The following is a 20,709-nucleotide window of genomic DNA, read 5'->3' on the forward strand; positions in this document are numbered from 1 at the left end:
CCCCCTCCCAAAAGGGTGGGCCTGGGGTAACTTTGAAATCTTAAATATAAACCTCGATTTTTATTGCAGATTCGGATCCTCCAGAAAAAGTAACCCTATTTGTATTTGTAGGTTTATGAACTTTGCTTCACAGATGGCACAGCAACCGAAAAAAATGAAAAGGGTACAAACTGTTTAAAATGGTGGTAATTGAATGAAAGGTGTTTGAAATAGCGAATATTGAGACCCATCAGATTAATAAAATAAAAATAAACACATTAGAAAATTTTTTATTAGTATTTTTTTTAAATTATTATTTTCAATTTGATGGGTCTCGAGTTACCACCATTTTAAACAATTTGTACCCTTTTTAATTTTTTCGGTTGCTGTGCCATCTGTGAAGCAAAAGGCATAAACCTAAAACTTAAACAGGGTTACTTTTTTCTGGAAGATCCGAATCTGCAATAGAAAAATGGGAGTTCATACTTAACATTTGAAATTTGACCCAATTGGTCCCTAGAGGGGTAAGGGTGAAAGATCAAGTTTGATCTCATTGAATAGCTTTCAAAAAAATATTGTATGTGACTATTAACACCTTTTTGATCCCATGCATGTTTCTCAAAATATTTGACTGTTTCTAAAAAAAATTTATGCCCAATATTAAAAACTTTAATCATACTGTTTCATAAAAAAATTTATAGATAAATAACAAAATAAAACTAGAATCAATTAGCTAATAAATCCTCATACCAATATTTAATTAAAATTTAAAAATGATTTCAAGATTTCTTTAATCAAATAATTTTAATAATCTCAATAATCTTGAAAATGGAACCACGGTGAATGTGCTTCTTAATGTTTTGGTGTAAAATGAATTTCTTGGGTAATTCATCAGTTTGCATTTTAAAAATTATATGATATGATTCCTGTAATGTTGATTGAAATCTTTCATTTTCAAAACTTGATGAATTTACAATTGTGAAACTTTCACCCTACAAGATTCCTAACTGCATTTGCTGAAAATAATAAGTAAGTGCATTATCTCTGATTTCATCGCCACAAAAACTGGATTAAGTAAAATTATTAATAGGGTTTATTTAGCAATTTTTACTATCATTATTAATTAAAGCAAAAAAAAGTTGTATCAAAAAATTCACATATTATAATTCTACAAATAGATTACTTTCAAAACCCGTTTTCGTATTCATAGACAACAAATTGTTCTGAATGCAGACAAAAATCAATAGTATCAAGATAAAAATCTAATAATAAATATTACGATAATGATAAATATGAATATGATAAATAAGAGTAAAATATTTTTTATCGGAAAAATCAGAAGAACCAGAACTTCTGTTGGATAGATTTTAATATAAATTTTGTTTCTTTTTTTTCCTCAGCTGAACATTAGCAGCCCCTAATGTATAAGCTTTTTTATTTTTTGACAAGTATTCTAAATATATATGTTAAGAGCAATAATTATAGAAAATTCTATCTATACATATTAAGTTTTGTCAATAAGAAACATTCATACTTCAACATTTTTACCTGAACCTGCATAGTTAATATTCTTGATCAATCAAATAATTCTCACTAAATTGAATTCAATCAATGAATTCTAATTACCCTACTACTCCAGTTCAGCGGTTTCCAAATTTTTTTTTTTTTACGCAAGGGGACCTTAAATTATCTAACTTCTCTTAGCGAAACCTCCATTTCATAAATAAAGTCAATTTGAATCTGTGAAAGTACTAAGTGAAGAAAGAAATACATTTAATGTGAATGAAGGTTTTTTCTTTGGTAATCAATTAAAATTTTAAAATTACGTTTCACATCAAGCAGTTGAAATTACAGGTCTGAAACGGCTTCTAGTCTAAATCTAAATTTGTCTTTGAAGTTAAAATAAGCTGAATTATAGGTTTCTGTTTTTTTTTTTAATTTTTTTTAATGGTTAAAAACGTTGATAACGGTTATTAGAAAAGAATTTTTATTCTTGAATTTGTTTGTTTTATTCTGAATTAAAAATTTTGACGAGAAATTATTGAGCATTTTTTTTATAATCGCATATCCATTTCATAATTTATTCAATGTATTGTTTGAAATTTTTTTTTTAAATCTTGGCATTTCTTTTTTTCATTGGCATTTTACTCAGATTATTTCATAAAAATATTCGAAATACAGTATAACCTCGATATCTAAAAAAAATTTAGAGATAGCGAGTTTTTGAGACAACAAGTTAAGAACTATAATTATACTAATTAATAATTATATATATTAATTAATATATAATTATATATTAATTATATATAATAATTAATATATAATAATATAATTATATATTAATATATATACTAATTATGTCCTAAAAAGTAGCAAAATATATTCTAAAATATCTCTCTAAAAAGTAGAGACATAAAACATAAAAGTAACTACTAATAAATATGTAAGTAATGATAGTTAACTATAAGTCGAAATACAACAGTAATAATTTTATTTTTAGAAGTAAGACAAAAATAATTATGCACTAAATATAAAAGAATTAGTGCACAATAATTTTAAATTATGATTTTTCCAAAAAAAATTCAATTTCCATTTCGAAAAAAAATTTGACATAACAAGATTTTGAGAAGAAACCCTTCGACATAGGAGCTCAAATTAACATTAAGTGGATATACAAATGCTAAAGGGAAAAATATTTTTTTGACATAACAAGGTTTTCGTGACATCGATGTTCGAGATATCGAGAGTATACTCAGGGATGAGAGTAGTCAGAAAGTAAAAAAGAGGAAATCCAAAAAACAAAAAAAAAAAGAAAAGAAGAAAAANTGGAGTGGCAACCTAGGAACCCTAGTGGGAAAAAAGTAATCCTTCGAACAGAGCCCTACTTTTTTCCTGTTATTTTAGGTGATTTTTAAATTTCTTGTATTTTCCAGGTTTTCCCAGTGGAGTGGCAACCTAGGAACCCTAGTGGGAAAAAAGTAATCCTTCGAACAGAGCCCTACTTTTTTCCTGTTATTTTAGGTGATTTTTAAATTTCTTGTATTTTCCAGGTTTTCCCAGTGGAGTGGCAACCTAGGAACCCTAGTGGGAAAAAAGTAATCCTTCGAACAGAGCCCTACTTTTTTCCTGTTATTTTAGGTGATTTTTAAATTTCTTGTATTTTCCAGGTTTTCCCAGTGGAGTGGCAACCTAGGAACCCTAGTGGGAAAAAAGTAATCCTTCGAACAGAGCCCTACTTTTTTCCTGTTATTTTAGGTGATTTTTAAATTTCTTGTATTTTCCAGGTTTTCCCAGTGGAGTGGCAACCTAGGAACCCTAGTGGGAAAAAAGTAATCCTTCGAACAGAGCCCTACTTTTTTCCTGTTATTTTAGGTGATTTTTAAATTTCTTGTATTTTCCAGGTTTTCCCAGTGGAGTGGCAACCTAGGAACCCTAGTGGGAAAAAAGTAATCCTTCGAACAGAGCCCTACTTTTTTCCTGTTATTTTAGGTGATTTTTAAATTTCTTGTATTTTCCAGGTTTTCCCAGTGGAGTGGCAACCTAGGAACCCTAGTGGGAAAAAAGTAATCCTTCGAACAGAGCCCTACTTTTTTCCTGTTATTTTAGGTGATTTTTAAATTTCTTGTATTTTCCAGGTTTTCCCAGTGGAGTGGCAACCTAGGAACCCTAGTGGGAAAAAAGTAATCCTTCGAACAGAGCCCTACTTTTTTCCTGTTATTTTAGGTGATTTTTAAATTTCTTGTATTTTCCAGGTTTTCCCAGTGGAGTGGCAACCTAGGAACCCTAGTGGGAAAAAAGTAATCCTTCGAACAGAGCCCTACTTTTTTCCTGTTATTTTAGGTGATTTTTAAATTTCTTGTATTTTCCAGGTTTTCCCAGTGGAGTGGCAACCTAGGAACCCTAGTGGGAAAAAAGTAATCCTTCGAACAGAGCCCTACTTTTTTCCTGTTATTTTAGGTGATTTTTAAATTTCTTGTATTTTCCAGGTTTTCCCAGTGGAGTGGCAACCTAGGAACCCTAGTGGGAAAAAAGTAATCCTTCGAACAGAGCCCTACTTTTTTCCTGTTATTTTAGGTGATTTTTAAATTTCTTGTATTTTCCAGGTTTTCCCAGTGGAGTGGCAACCTAGGAACCCTAGTGGGAAAAAAGTAATCCTTCGAACAGAGCCCTACTTTTTTCCTGTTATTTTAGGTGATTTTTAAATTTCTTGTATTTTCCAGGTTTTCCCAGTGGAGTGGCAACCTAGGAACCCTAGTGGGAAAAAAGTAATCCTTCGAACAGAGCCCTACGGCTCAGCGAAGCATCCCTTGGTGACCGCTGTTCTAGTTAAAAGTTCATATTGAAAAAGGGGCTCAGCCACAATCAGAAATAGACTTTATGCAAATAATTCAAGAAATAATCAATTAACAAAATATATATCACAGAAAAGTAGTATCTTCAGTAAAGGCACCGGCAACTCTAAATTCCTCCCTAGTGATGACGCAATACATTCTCTGAGGAGTAGGCGTGCAACCTGGAGGCCTGGGCATCGTTGTCCGCAGGATGAATTCTTTTCCTGATGAAGCAGGGAATTCTGGGACTTTTGAATGATGGGAATGTGTTTCGGTGGGAATTGTGGGTGCACCAAGTGGTTTATCATCCATTATCAGGTGTGAAGCCTGAAAAAGAATTAGAACTATTTACTAATACAGTTAAATCTCTGTTAAACAGTATCTTATTAAATGGTGAGCTTTATATCTTATGGTCCCCTCTGAAATACAAAAATTTCTATTTACAGAATATCACATAATTTTATACAGTATTTATATCACAACGTATTCTTAAAACAAAAATTATAGTTTTTACTATAGTGACTTATAATGTAGAATTTCATTAAGCATTAAATAAGTTCAGCAAATGAATTCAAAGTTTTTTTTTTAAAAAAAAAAGGGCAATAGGAAAAGAAGGAACAGATTTTGAACAAAAACTGTATTTTCCAATGATTATTTTTTTGTTCTGGAATCCTAATCAGGGTGTGTAGCCAGATTTTTCCACAAAAAATGAGCATTTTTTAAGTTCTTTTTAAGCACTCCAAAAATATTTTAAATCACAAAATCTGTGCAGTAGTAAAAATTATTTTTTCTATCGTTTTAAGTTCTTAATTTAAAAACATAAAATCAATAAAATTCAAAAACTTTTCCAAAGACTTTGCATAATCATGATAAAATAACTAGTTTCTGATGAATATTGCAGAGAAAATTGTGAAAATCATGAATTTTTTATAATTTAGGACAATCGATACGGCGAAGAAAAAAATCTCCTTTTAAAAAATAGAAAATTAAGGTCTTTTTACAAACCTTGAATAAAAAAAGCACCTTTAAGGGCTTTTAAAAAACGTAAATCAAAAATAAGCACCTTTAAGCATTTTTCAAAAATGCTATGCACCCTGATAATGCTAAAATTCCTCGACTGCAGTCGATATTAATTGAAAATATACTTAACACATATTGGAGCAATAATAGTTTGGAGAACTTTCTCAAAAATAGAAAAACTAATTTCATTGATAAGAGATTTTAAATTTGCTTTGAAATATTTAAAAAAATAAGGGTATTCTGTTTTTCTTAACCTCAAAACTATAAATGGAGACAAAAATTATAGGTACTAGCAAGACTATGCTCTTTCACATGTTAAAAACATTGTCAGCAAACTACATAATTTTACATGGGGAAATACAAATCTAGAGATAAAATAACCAATTTTGAGATAAAATGAGAAAACACAAATTGAGAGATGAGGAAATACAAATTTTGTGATGAAAAAAATTAAAAAAATTTTGTTTATGAGTAATAAAAGTTCAAAAAATCATCTATTTAACCCATTCTGTGCAGATTTTGGATTATTTTTAGTTTAAAATTATGCAGATATTAGTAAACATTAGAATTGAAAATATTTTCTGACTAGTATTATTTAAATAATAATAACCAAATATAAAAAGTTGTTTTTATATTTAACTACCGTCAAATAAACAAGCTTTTTAAGCAAGTGCAAAAAAAGTTTTGGATTCTTTTAAATAGTCTTTGAAACATGGCAAAATACTAAAATTAGAATTTAGCATTAAGGAGCCTAAACTTATCCATTGTAAAAAGAGGTATGTTTATTCAGAGAAATTATGTTTTGTTTCCTGATATGGGAAGATTTCCATATCGTGATCTGCAGCAGAATAATTGCCAATTCTTGGCAACTTCCGGGCATCAACCAAAGAGAAACTAAAAAAAAAAAATCACAGAAAGGGACCAACTCGAAAGGTTTAACTCGTAGCCATCCCCCGGGCAAACATCTACATGATTTTTTTTTAAAAATTTGCAAGTTTAAGATCTATTTGGCACCTTGGAGATCACGATATGGAAATATCCCCCTTGATATCATAACTTAACCACAAAAAGATTATAAAAATAATTTAAATTAATATTATTTAAAAACAATAAAAATATATTCTCCTGGTTTGATCCTTGGGCCGGGCAAGGCTGACTCAGCTTTTCATCCCTTCAGTGGGTCGATAAATTAGTACCAAGCATGCTTGGGAACTAAACACTGGGGGTTCCGCGTTCGGCTAACCACCTGAGCGGAACAGCTGCTCCTGCACCCCAGAGTCCAAGGTCAAGAAAACTGAGATGGGCACAGTAGGCCTTGGCCCTCTTTGGGCTGTCGCGCCACTGAGTTTAGTTTAAAAATGTATTCTAGCGAAAATAAAATTTTTTGCCCTTAAAAAGAAAAGTCTTTCAGCTAAAAACTCTGTAATGTTCTGCAACAATGTCGCTGTGATTTCTGTCACGGGGAAGCACAGAATGAATAAAAACTTTTAGAACTGAATCACGCTATTGAATAGCGAGTTTAAAATGAAATTAAAAGTTCTTACCCTTTGAGCCTCAGAGAACAAATGGCGTATTCTTCGACCAACTACTCCTTTTCCAGCCCCGGGCACATCAATTTCGTAGTTGTCGAGTAGTTCGAGCACAAATTTGCGTATTTCTTGTTGCTCAGACAATTTCTCATTGTCTTGCAATGAAGATGTCAATTTTCCCTCCTGCTCAATCAGTTCTTCAACATTCAGTACAAGTCCAAACTTTGTACTCACTGAATGTATCTGGGCAACTATGACTTCTGCTTGGTACAGGCATCGCAGTACAGCCTGAAAAAGAAATTTGATTCACTCGTAAGATTTTATGTTAAAAGTGATAGCAATTATGTTTGAATGAAACGTAAAATTCAATATTTGTTTAATCATTCATTCTTATATTCTAATAGCATTTCGAAAATTGAAAGTCTGCAATACAGTCGAACCTTTATTTCAGATATAACCGTCGTTGAACAGCCGACCAAGGGTTTACGACTATTAATGTTCAACTCTGTAGCCTTGTAATTTTGAACCCAATCCAGAAGAGAAGGGAACTCCTGGATCAAGTATTGCGAGAAATTTGCCTTTGTGGAGGACTTTTTGAAGGAACTAACCCACATTTTCCATACATGGATAGGAAAACCACAAAAACTTTCCACTGTTAGCCGGACGGCAAGGGACTCAAACCCATGATTCGTCTACTACTGAGGATATTTTACGTCAGCACTGTGGTCGATGCAAGCCGGGTGTGGAATTTGTATAGACCAGCCATTACGGGGATTCGCACCGGGTTCCCCTCATTGGAAGGCGAACGTTCTATCCCCTGAGCTACCATGGCTTATGTTAAAGTGATAGCAATTATGTTTGAATGAAATAAACATTCAATATTAGTTTAATCATTCATTCTCATATTCTAATAGCATTTTGAATAATCAAAGTCTGCAATACAGTCGAACCTTGTTAGTTAAGGAAAAGTAAAGGATGGTAAAAAATATTTTTTAATTAACTTAAACTTAAGTGATAAAACAACAATTAAGTGATAAAACAACAATTAAGTGATAAAACAACTAGAGGCATTTATGACATTTTTAAAAACAAATCCCTTAAAGATAATATATATAACTGATGTATAAGAACTGATGTATAACACTATAACTGATGTATAACAACTGTCGAATAAGCACCGGCTGGTATACCATACTTCATTGCTATCACTGATTTAAATCACATAAAATCTTATGCTAAGTTTTTAACAGGGCGCGTAGCCAAATCCTTCAACAAAAAATAAGCACCTTTTAAGTACTTTTTAAGCACTCAAAAAATATTTTTTTAGCATTATACACATGAACAAAATGCAAAATAATTTTCAAAGACTTTACATGATCACGATAAAATAACTAGTTTCTGACAAAGAACTTCATTCTTGATTATATTAGCCACCATAAAAAGACTGAAAGAATTTTCTGCTTGATTTCAGAGGGGAGAAAATGAAGCCTGAAATTTAGAATATCTTGCAAACTGCAGTAGAGTTGCATATGAGAGTGCTAGAATCTCATCGAACCCAGTTGATAATACATGGCGAAAATCGACATGGGAAAGAAAAAAATATCATTTTCGAAAACGGAGAATTAAGCACTTTTTCAAAACATCTGATGAAAAAAGCACCATGTGGACACGCAAGTATTTCATCAACCCTATAAAATTATTGGCACTTGCATACGCTATGGATCAACGGCACGCCAAAATGGATTGTGGTTGAATGAATTGTTAAAACATTGAATAGAACAATGTGAAAACCACACTTTTGCACAATACATAGCGAAAATTGACATGGTAAAGGAAGAAAAAAAAATCTCATTTTCAAAAAGGGAATATTAAGCATTTTTTAAAAACCTCCAATGAAAAAAGCACCTTAAAGGACTTTAAGAAAACTTAAATAAAAAATAAGCACCTTTAAGCACTTTTTAAAAACGATATGCACCATGTTTTAACCAAGAGGTTTTTTCATACTCATTTTCTTAACTAAAGCTCCAATACAATTAGAATCAACAATGTGAAATGAAAAGCTAAGAAAATAAAAATTGATTACAAAAGGATTTTAACACCAGCACGGAAGTAATTCAATTTTTTTCCCCTTCCCCAGGGTCACCACCTAGATCGACACCACTTGTCATCAAAGGTCCAGTTGGTGATGTCACCAATAGCAGATTGATGCTAATTGATGGTGACCCTTCATGTCATTTCCAAAAACAAATACACTATACTAACTTGCCCACTTCAAAAGGAAAAACTTATTTTTAAACAAGGAAGGTCCACCATAAAGGAAACAATGTAGAAATTCTTATTTTTTTGGTGCAATTTTACTTCATCTTAAAAGGGCAAAGTTTGCTGTTTTTATGATTATATTAAAGGAAACAATTATTGTTTTACAAGATAATGTGATAGTTAAAACTGTTTTCCTTTGCCTTAAGCAAAGATTTAAGTTAAGCATTTTTGTCTTAACGAGGTTCGACTGTATTTTCAATCGGTCAGTTTAGAAGCTCGATAGTGAAATGCTGAGGCGAGGATGGTTTCTGATCACATAGAGGCTTCTATACACCTGACCGTACAAGGTGTTAATAACTGCCCTCAAGAGTTAATATATAGTTAAATTACTCTCTGAAAATCTCAGCAAAAGTTAAAATTCAGAACAATATTTTCAGATGAGGCTAGAACAAGGCTGGTGATCAAATGACCAATGGTTATATAGTTTATTTAACTTGTGCCTGGAAAATATAATAAGAAAATTTAAAGTGGAAACGATAACAGAAATTCATAGATTATAGTTCATCATTTAAAGTTTCAGAAAAAAAGCTGATCATGGCATTGTAACTACATTTCAGGAACAGGTTTACAAAAAAGAATTATTATTATAACATATATATATAGATATTTGAAAAAAATGAAAATCAAAATAAGTTATTATCTGACATCAAATCAATAAGAATATTATTTATGACAGGAATGATCTGAAAAGGAGTAAAAGGATGTAGTAAATAATCGAAAAAGCATTTAAAACTTTGCATAAGAAAATAACTATAAGAGAAATTTCATAAAAATGAAAATTAAAGTAGAGGCGTTAAGAGACATGACAGCTTCATCAGTGGGACATAACTATGTTGTCAGCGCAGGAGCAGTCTCTGTGGTTGGCATTAAAATATTGCCAATAACCACACCCTGATTTCTCCAAGAAAGAAAAGATAGAAACCAAAAGTAAATAAGATGAAGATTATAAACTGAGATCTTGAAAATCAAAGCAGAAGTACATAAATTTAATGGAAGGAAAACACGATTTTTCGAATCAGTGTCAAGGGTCGCAGATTCGAGTATTAAATTAGTTTGTGTGCCAAAATGGAGAACAAAAAAAAATCTACAAATGAAATAATTTAAATTATATATGATATACAAATATACAATTAAACTAAAAACCAAACTAATCAACTGGAAATACAAACAGGCACCTAATTAAGTTTCAAGGTGATCCAACCGAACCTTCAATGGCCCTACCATAGCATAAATCTATTAAATTGGGTACCTGTCTATATATCCAATCAGAACGTAATTATTCAATAGAAGGTTACATAGGGATTTACAATAATTTAAAATAAGTGTATCATTATTACAAATAAACTTAATTTGATTAATTTGAGAAAAAATATTATTCAAGTAAATTAACTTGTTGAAAAGTAATAGAAAGTAATTTCTTTTATTAAAAATATCAATTTGAGCTTTAGCGGAGTTTTCAGTTTCTGTTAAAAAAATATTGATTCAGTGTTATTGGAGGAGTGTAATTATGAAACATTCTGTATGAATAGATTTGTAAAACAGCATGACAAAAAGAATACATACTTCATATTTGGGGACGGGGCTTCTCATAACTTTAGCTGCTTTCATGGCAGTTTCTTCAAGTTTCAAAGGCAGTGATTGAGGACATTCTTCTGCAATATATAGATAATATACATATATAGAATTGCGAAATTTTAGTTAAAGGAGCACACTAAAATTATAAAATATATTTATTCATATCTGATTATGACAGAAGACTCAGTTGTTGTTGTCGTCATCCATAAAAGTAGAGGGGTGTGAATGTTCCTGTTTTCCAGTATCGCCCTCTATGACCAAGAATTCGACTTCTGCCACACCCATACATCACATCCATTTATAGGACGGACCAATTCATTAATCCATTTATTCGTCCACAAATCGTAATTTTGGCATGAACCAGAGAACGATCAATCTCCAATTCAGTACCCCTAGAAGTATTGATTTGTTATGGGTACGTGGTGGATAAGGGTACATGGATGATTTGAAAGATTTAACGAGCACCAGTCACCGTTTACTACACGGTGAGTCTTCGGCCGGCTGGATTTGAACTCCCGCTCTCATAAAAGTGAGTCTAGAGACCTGCCAACCAGGCTATCCTGGCCGAAGACTCAGTTGATAATCAAACTCAATTTTCATTCACAAGAAATGAAATTAGCCTCACTGGGTTAGAAAAGTTTTAGCATGGCATTTCATAATCGAATAAGTAACAAGTGTATAACAAAAATGGGGCACCTGGATAACTTTTAACCTAGTTATCCTTTTTTAAGGAACTAAGATATAATCCTAATGATACAAGGGCATAATCTGAAATAGGCTTATTAATTTATACAGACAAAATTTTATGTTCAAAGTATATGCTATGCCAAAAATATACTTCTTTAAATAAACATATTATTGACAGATTTTAATTCTTTACCTATAAAATGTGGTCAAAATAGTTTAACCAAAGAATGTTTAAACCCATTCAGTTTTTGAATATTGCACCAGACAAGTAATATTGTGCACCCTGAAACTGTTCAAAAGAGAAAAAAAATTTTCCTTACATATAATTGCAGAACTCCTTTATCTAAAATAACTTCCTGCAAAATATAAATTTTAAAACTTTATGAAATTAAATAATAAAAAATAATAATGGGTAAATAATACTTAAATTACCAGATGTACAAATTTCTGATTCTGTCATGGATAAAAGTTAAAAAAAAAATAAAAAATAGGTAAAGATTTATATACTATACATTTTAGAATTTTTTGAACGAATATTAAGTTAGATTAAAAAAAAGTTTATGTAGAATGATTTTTGGTAAACCAGTTTTATAACTGCGTGCAAAAACTTTTTGATTTATTAAAATTAGTTCCAGAGTTTAAAAATATTGAGTTACTCTGAATTTAATTTGAATATAGTTTGAAAATGACTGTCAAATTAACATTAAGGCGTTCAACTTCCGAATTCTCTCCAAACTAAACTAATAATATTTTCCTACATATTATAAGATTCCTACTACATATTCCCTACATATCCATATTACAGCTACTTCCCCCTAGTGAACAAAAAAAGAAGAGAAGTGTTCTTTCAGAGAAAATTCATTTTTGTGTCTGGTTTAATAATTTAAAATTTTTTTAGTATTAATAAATCAAGCTAGTAAGACAGAATAGTTGTAGGTGAAAACCATATAGTTAGATCAACAGTCATAGAGGTATTTCATTTTTTTATTATTATTATACAGGGTGCTTCAAACACTAGTATTAGCAATTAATATAACTTTTAACATTATTAGAAATAAATTAGGAAAATATAACAATTAATAATAAGAGCAGATTTTCACTAATAAATAAACTAATATGGCTTTGAAATGGACGTGCATATGCTTGCTGAATTTTTCGACAATAGACCGCAAGTCAGCGCTAAGAGAGATTCTTTTTCAACAATAAGTGCTTTGCTATCAAACAAGCTCATAACTTCTATATCTGGTTCATAGATGTTCCAAAAACCTTGGCAATGGTTTAACATCACCAAACTGCAAAGTCTGCCATGATCGGGAATTGAATTTATACAAGATGCAAAAGATTTCTTGCTTTCGTGGGTGAGAGCGTAAAATGAAACACAAAGTATGCCATCGGAACATTTCAGAAGCTCTTTCACTTTAGTAGGGGGAAAAAAGCACTTTAGCATACTAAATTCGACATATCAACAAGACTCTGCACCAGTTTACAAAGCCAAAAAGACATTTTGTCAGAGTGGTGCAAAACCTACTTTTTGAAAAAGATAAATATCTGAATAATGGTCATTCACCTGCTTACTGACCGCAGTCAGTGATACTTGACTTCATTGTTCTACTGGAAACCGTGTCTTTACGATCAGTCCACTGCGGGACAACAGATAGAAAATATTTTATAATGAAGCAAAATTAAAAAAGTTAAAACTAAAGGAAATACCTTCTTCAGCCAATTGAAGCAGAGCACAGTGGATCAACATGGGAAGTAAATTTGTGACAACATCAGATGTTTTAGCAGAAGCAAGAAAATGTAATACCTGAAAATAGCAGAATGTTATTTGGTTAAGATTTTAATGGGATACCTGCAAGTGACATAGTGCGGGTATCTGATTGGTTGTCGAGACGGGGCATTTGTTTAAGTTAGTAACTGTTCTTGTTTTTATGCTATTTGAATGGGTAAGTTAGTTTAGAATAAAATTTTAAAAAATATTTAGGATACCACAGAACTAACAATTTTCAAAAAAATATTTTTTAAAAAAGGAGAAGAGTCTATTTTAATAATTGTATATTTATCATGAAATTAAATTATTGTAAGCTTTTTAAAACAGTAATAATCAAAAACACATCCATTTAATCTTCCTTTTTTTTAAACCATTTACTTTTTTGTGCACACATATTGCACCTAACATTTTATGAGATATGGAATTGTATTTAAACCATCATAACTGTAAGTTACTTTGATAAATTAGTATAAAAATTTGCCAGCCTAGTAATGAAACCCACTGAATAATATAGAGAAAAAATGTTTCCTATTTGAAACGGCAACCATGTCTACCAACAAACAACATTTGGAGTTGAAAACTAAATAGTATATATTTTTCATAATATATTAGTATACATATTATTAAAAGGATAGTGTTTGTACACATTTACAAATCAATTGTCAAAATAAAATAAATAATTATTTAGAAAATCATATACCTTTTTAGTATGAAAAAAATATGTAAAAATGCACTTCTCTTACTAAATATTCTAATTTAATAGTTTACTAAAAATATTTCAAACTTTTTTTGTTAACAGGTCAATTCAGAATAGAATTTTATTAATTTGAATTGTCTAGCAGAATTATTTGAAATTGAAGCCAGAAACGACCCACGAAAAGAATAATCATTCTCAATTATATTATATTGCAAGAATATGCATAACCTATGAAAATTATATAATATAGGTAATGTTAATTCCTCAATTGTGATTACAATTTTTTTTTTTAAATATTATTTTTCAATTTGGCACTCACCCATAAAAAAATTTCTCCGATAAATACATAAAGAAAATATTAATTTTGCATTTAAATTCTTATATTTTCCTTCATAATTTATGCAATGACCACCATTTTTTTACAAGAAAAATAAACCTCCTCACTTCATAATTTTTTTTTTCAAGAAAGAAAGAAGTTCAAATTTTTTCTAGAAATTCTAGTTTTCAGCAGGATGAGTCTCCGAAAATTGAATAACACAAACAAATTCATATTTTTTGACATGGGTAAAAATAGTAAAGTCATTATTTAAAAAATTAGAATTTCTTGAAATTTTTTTTACGTAAAACAATGTTGTTCAATGAAATTGAAGAGCAACAATTGGAATGAAAATGCATATTCAATTTTAGACACCTTATATATTAAAAAAAGAAATAAACCTTTTCAGCTTCCTTTGTATCATCAAAGAGCCGTTTCTGACGTCTAGCTGGAACCGGGCGTGCACTTTCCCAAGCTTCCAGCCACATATTGCCTGGCAATAACATTCTTTGACTCAAAGAATCTAAAAATAGAAGGGAAAAGAAGGTAATCAAAACTTTGAAAAGGGAAAAATTTGGAAATATAACAAAATATTTTCGTTTGAAACAAAACAACAATCTTAATACAAATTCACAATACAAGGCATTGAGTACTGCCCACCTATCATAAGCATCCAACTGGGTGTTGCATTCCTAACAGCAGGTAACATTAGACTATTATAAATTATCATGATACTCTAACTGACTGTGAGGCCACAATAGGCATTACAGATTTCCTATCCTTTAAAATTTCTTTATTTCTTAAACTTATATTTTTTAATTATTCTCAATCGAATTTTAATTAAATTAAATCAACTATTTAATTTTTATTACAATTTAAAAAAAGCGAATAAAAAATATTTTATTCTTTTCTTATCGATCATTGTAATGGATAACTTTTTATTTCAATACTAATGTCATGAATTCACCAAATCGAAAACAAAAATACTCGTTATTTCTTATCACTAAAATGTTTCCGTTACTTGGTCATACGAATTCTTACAGTTTTTTTTTAGATTGGCTATCGCCAAATTATTTTTAAACCTAATATTGATTACGAAGGGCTTTATTTTTGGCTATGTTATCTTTCAATAAATCACCAACCATGGATCTCTTCCCATGCTCCTAACTGTCTGTTGGGAACAATTCTATCACTTTTTAAATTGGCTTTTGATTAGGCTGGTCATGGGGGATTTATCTCCCATGGCCTGTTCTCATTAATATTATTTTTCAAAATTAAATTAACTTCGGAAATCTTATTATGGATAAAATATAATTTTGTATCTTGAGCTCTACAAATACTGAATGAAAGTTTTATTATAATTATGATCCAGTTCTCATTGTCAACTGTCATTCTCATTATCCTGTTTTCATCACAATCTTCAATTAGTCAATTATACCACAAAACTCTAACCACACCTAATTTCGTCATTATAGACCAACAGTATCCAGGCACCTAATAATATGGAATCAAAGAGTCTTGAGGCATATATTAACACATGATGATGTTGCATAAATGACAGCCTGCACACCTTCCATCCATTCCTAACACTGCCGCGCAATTAAAAGATCAACGTACGAGACAAAAAAAATTCTATTCTGCCCTTCACAACATTAACAATAGAAACAGAAAAGTTGCCAAGCCACTTTTCTCGGAATCAATGGTGAAGCACTTACATTGTCTTTTGTTTTGTTTTTTATTCCAATTGCATAGCAGAGAACCATTATGGCTCAGGAGATAGAGCATTCGCCTTCCAATGAGGTGAACCGAGTTAAAATCCCAGCAATGGTTGGTCGATGCAAATTCCGCATCCTGCCTCCACCAACCACAGTGCTGACGGGAAATATCCTCAGTGGTTGACGGATCAAGGGTTAGAGTTCCCTAGCTGTCAGACTAAAAATGGGAGGTTCTTGTGGTCTTCCTCTCCATGTAACGCAAATTTGAGTTATTTCAACCGTAAGTCCTCCATGAAGGCAAATTTCTCCTAATAATTGATTCAGGAGTTCCTTTGTCTTCTGGATTGGGTTCAAAATTACAAGGTTGAACATTAGTAGTCGTAAACGCAAAATTGGGTCGGCTGCTACGACGGTTATGAAATAAAATTACATGGCAGAATAGGTCGTCATAGAAGTTGACTATATCTAGGCATATATCACAGTTGAAATGAGTATGGCCAATATGGCTGGCTATGCAATCTGCTTTCTAATTTGTTCAAAAAGTGTTCTATTATGGCCTTAGAGAAGACCAGTCCCATTGAATCAAACCATACTTGCTTTAAGCCTTGATGTGTGAATAGAGCAGTTATCTTGCCGGAAGAGAAATGGCCTTTTTTCCAAAATATTGTCATAGAGTTTGGAGAGCAATATTGCCCAGAATTGCAAGAGTAATAATTCTTTTTCATAAAACTAAATTTCAATAAAAAACAATGTTTAAAATCGCAAATGGTAAAAATTTATTAAAAACCTGTACGCGTTTTGGTGTTACAATGGTACACCTTCATCAGTTGGATGAAGTACAGGAATAGTAAAAACAGAGATAATTAAAATCTGCCATGCTTAAAGATATGCTCCCCATACCTCTCAGGGATGAAGTTTACAAATAATGAAAATTAAAGGACTCAAGAAAAACTATGAAAAATACCCCCCACTAAATAGCTAGCTTCACTTACGTCTGTGTCTAAACACTTTTGATCAGATAGTATAGCAGAACAATATCAGGCAATTGCTTTAGTATTAGAGAAATCGTAAAATAATAGTGTAAATGTCCATAATATGTTTAATAGTGAAAGTAATAACTTTAGAATGTAATATCAAACTGGGAACTATTCATAAGGCTCTTTGCAATAAAAAATATATTGGATAACCACAAAATAACAACACTTCATGAACTTTCTTGGTGCAAAACTTTCTGGTGAGCAAGAAGTCAAATGAGACCAAGGCTGTTCTTATATAATGTATTTCGATTTTATTTACATTTATTTGTTATTCATTCAGTCAAGTTAGGAAATAATAAAAATAATAAACTGGAGCAAGTTATAAGTAGAATAATTTTCAAATTCATTTCCTTCTTATCACCATCCAATATTGAAGATGTAGATTGAAATGTAGTAACTAAACTAAGTTCTGCAAACTTTCAAATTCAAAAATTAATAACTTATAGCAATATAATATATTTATAATAACTCCTAATAGAATAGCAAAATCAGGGTGCGTAGCCAATTTTTTCAACCAAAAATAAGCACCTTTTAAGTACTTTTTAAGCACTAAAATATTTTTAAGCACTTTAAAATACATGATTAGGACATGCACATTTTTTTCCTTCACATTGTTGAAAGTTCTTCCTATATATGTTAACAAAATGCAAAATAAATTTCAAAGTGACATGATCATGATAAAATAACTAGTTTCTGAAAAAGAATTATTTTCTTGATTATATTAGCCATCATAAAAACAATTTATGCACACTTTTAAATATATTCAATATTGAGAAGAAGAAAAATTGGTCCCCGTGGTCAGCAAAAATTCAAGAAATTTTTCAGTTCAATTTCAGGCAGCAGAAAATCAAGCCAAAAATTGAGAATCTCTTGAAAATACAGCAAAATTGCTAGTGAGAATGCAAGAATTCTTCCCGCCGAATCCAGCTCAGTATACGCACATGCGGCCCCACAAGTATTTCATTAAACACTTAAAATTATTGGCGCTTTAAGACGCTACGAACCAATGGTATGCCGAAATGGATTGGGGTTGAAATCAATTCTCAAAACGTTGAATAAAACAATATGAAAACTACGCCGACGCCTTTTGCGAAAATCATGGCAAAAATTTATATGGTAAAGAAGAAACATATCATTTTGGAAAAGGAAAAATTAAGCACTTTTCAAAAACAAACAATGGAAAAAAGCACCTTTAAGCATTTTTTAAAAACACTACGCACCTTGGTGAATATAGGCAATAGGCAAAATGCATGTAGGCAAATAAAGAAAAGAAAGAATAGAGCTGAAATTTTAGCTGCTAAAAAGTAGAAAAGCGAGTGTGTTTAAGACAGGAATGCTAATTCCAACTTTAGCCATTAAATAGCATTGTAACAAAATAGCTTTTAAAAACTAGCTCAAAGACAAAATTTTGGAAAGTTAACTGGCATCATTCAAAAGTCAACTTAATGTAATCACACTTATTTGAAATAATATTTAATCTAAACTTGTTTTATTAATTGAAGCTTTAAACATATATAAATTAAAACTTATAAATGATCGTTTGCATTAAACTAAAAAATAATATGAAACTCACATTTAGTCGTTTTCTTTCCAGTCTCTTGGTCCACAACTTCCTCTTCAATGAGATCTCGTGGAGAATACCATCGAACGAAATCTTCAAGAGCAGATTTTGGATTGGCAGCCTGGACGTAAAATAAAAGTTTTAATCAGCAACAAAATATTTAAAATGGTCTCCAATAAATAAAAGTATAGTATATAATTTCTACAAAGAAAAAAATAATAATATGAATCAAATTTATAATTAAACAGGGGTGCGTAAAAGTAATTAAGCATGATTTTATTATTTCATTACGATTTTACTTAACACTCAGTTATTAAAAATTAAATTTTTTCACGTGTTCTACAATCTTAAAATATAAAGCGGAAATGGTGATTCTGAAAAGCATCGTCTACCTTTAAATATATAATCAGAATAGATCAAAATTAAAAAATTGCACCATAAACTTCATAGATTTATTAGTTTTAAAGAGAAAACTCTTGCTTACGAAAAAATTTATATTGTGTCGTTCCCGTTTCGATTCAATAAACAATTTGAAATTCGCTGTACTTTTCTAGTTTACCGAATTACGTATAAAAAGTTCTATGGAAAATCATGGTTCAAAAAATCATGGCCAGGAGGTAAGTAAAAAGAATATTTTTTTAAAAAAAATCACAGAAGGTAATGGAACCGTAAAAGCTATCGCTAAAGGGTCTTGTAAATTATTCATAATAGTTAAATATAATTTTACACCTATTTAATTTATACTGGATTTTCACACATAATTCACGTATTCATTATTTAGTTTTTAAAGGAGGTTGTTGTTGTTAATTTACGTCGCACTAGAGCTGCACAATGGGCTATTGGCGACGGTCTGGGAAACATCCCGGAGGATGATCCGAAGACATGCCATCACAATTTTGATCCTCTGCAGAGGGGATGGCACCCCCGCTTCGGTAGCCCGACGACCTACGCGCGAAGTCGAGCACTTTACGGTAGCACAGTTTAACGAGGACCAATAACGCACACCCTCGGTCCCAACGCAGACTGATCCAAGTGGTCACCCACCCGCACACTGACCGTAGCCAGTGATGCTTGACTTCGGTGATCTGCTGGGAACCGTGTCTTAACGATCAGTCCACTGCGGGACTTTTAAAGGAGGTATAGGCCCTTCATGGACTATATAGCCGCGAAGTAAGTAATTATTTAGCTTTAAACGGCTAAGCGTAGCATGATAGTACAGGAGATACTCGAAGTTATGATCAGACTCCTGGAAGTACCTATTCCAACATCAGTGTGTAAAATGACAAATCTTTTGATATGTAGGCAAACAAGGTTAATCTAGGATACTTCCTGCCGCAATGGCATTTTATCAAAATCTTTGAGTATCTTTGATTGTAGTATTGGTGGCACCTGCATAACGTTAGCAGAGTAAATATAAAAATTATTTAGAATGATTTTTGCTTATTATCTTTACTACGTATTATTTGCAATCCTATTTCTCAGCTCTTGATGGAGTATGCAACAACAAGAGCCTGTGCGCTTTTTTTTAAAATCATTTTTGCATGCTTGCTTCGACCTTTCAGTTTGGTCACGATTTTTGCGAATTACTCTGCATATTTTCGATTCCCAAGAATTAAATGCCTGTAACGTTTGATCCCTGAAATACAAAAAAGAATGATACTTGCGAATAGATGTTTTTATGGATATTAGAAGAAATTTCTAAAATCAGACTTTCTTAAACTGAGAACTAAACTGCCTTTTTACAAAAGTCTTATAAGGTTTATCCAGACATAAACATCAGAGACTTGGGCTTTAACTTTACTTGCTGCGGAGGCACTAGGGTCATCCGAGAAAATTTTTTTGGTGGGGTTCAGGTTAAAGGAGAAGAAGAAATAATTTAGAGCTTTACAGGGTTTATAAAGAACCTAATATATTTATTTTATAACCATCGTTGAACAGCCGACCCAATTTTTTTCTGATTTACGACTACTAATGTTTAAATCCGAAGCCTTGTAATTTTGAACCCAATCCAGAAGACAAGAGAACTGTTGTATCAGGTATTGGGAGAAATTTGCTTTCGCAGAAGACTTTTTGATGGAACTAACCTGCATTGCGTTACATGGAGAGGGTAACAAAGAAAACCTTCCACGGTTAGCCTGCAAGCAACGGGACTCTAACTCAATTATCCGTCTA

General features: G+C 31.3%; 1 protein-coding gene across 1 annotated transcript in view; it reads right to left on the reverse strand.

Moving 5' to 3' along the window:
* Positions 1–3,800: 3,800 nt before the first annotated feature.
* The window catches only part of LOC107451097 (RAB3 GTPase activating protein subunit 1), a 191,381-nt gene continuing 174,472 nt past the window's right edge, over positions 3,801–20,709 (reverse strand). The window contains exons 20-25 of the mRNA XM_016067087.3: positions 18,550–18,658; positions 14,626–14,747; positions 13,151–13,247; positions 10,742–10,830; positions 6,875–7,147; positions 3,801–4,637 (exon numbers count right to left, since the gene is read on the reverse strand). Coding sequence (XP_015922573.1) covers positions 4,398–4,637; positions 6,875–7,147; positions 10,742–10,830; positions 13,151–13,247; positions 14,626–14,747; positions 18,550–18,658 — 930 coding nt within the window. The 3' untranslated portion in view covers positions 3,801–4,397. The remainder of the gene's footprint in view (positions 4,638–6,874; positions 7,148–10,741; positions 10,831–13,150; positions 13,248–14,625; positions 14,748–18,549; positions 18,659–20,709) is intronic.

The sequence above is a fragment of the Parasteatoda tepidariorum genome, chromosome 5 (assembly GCF_043381705.1).
Source record: "Parasteatoda tepidariorum isolate YZ-2023 chromosome 5, CAS_Ptep_4.0, whole genome shotgun sequence".
In the NCBI taxonomy this organism is placed as follows: Eukaryota; Metazoa; Arthropoda; class Arachnida; order Araneae; family Theridiidae; genus Parasteatoda; species Parasteatoda tepidariorum.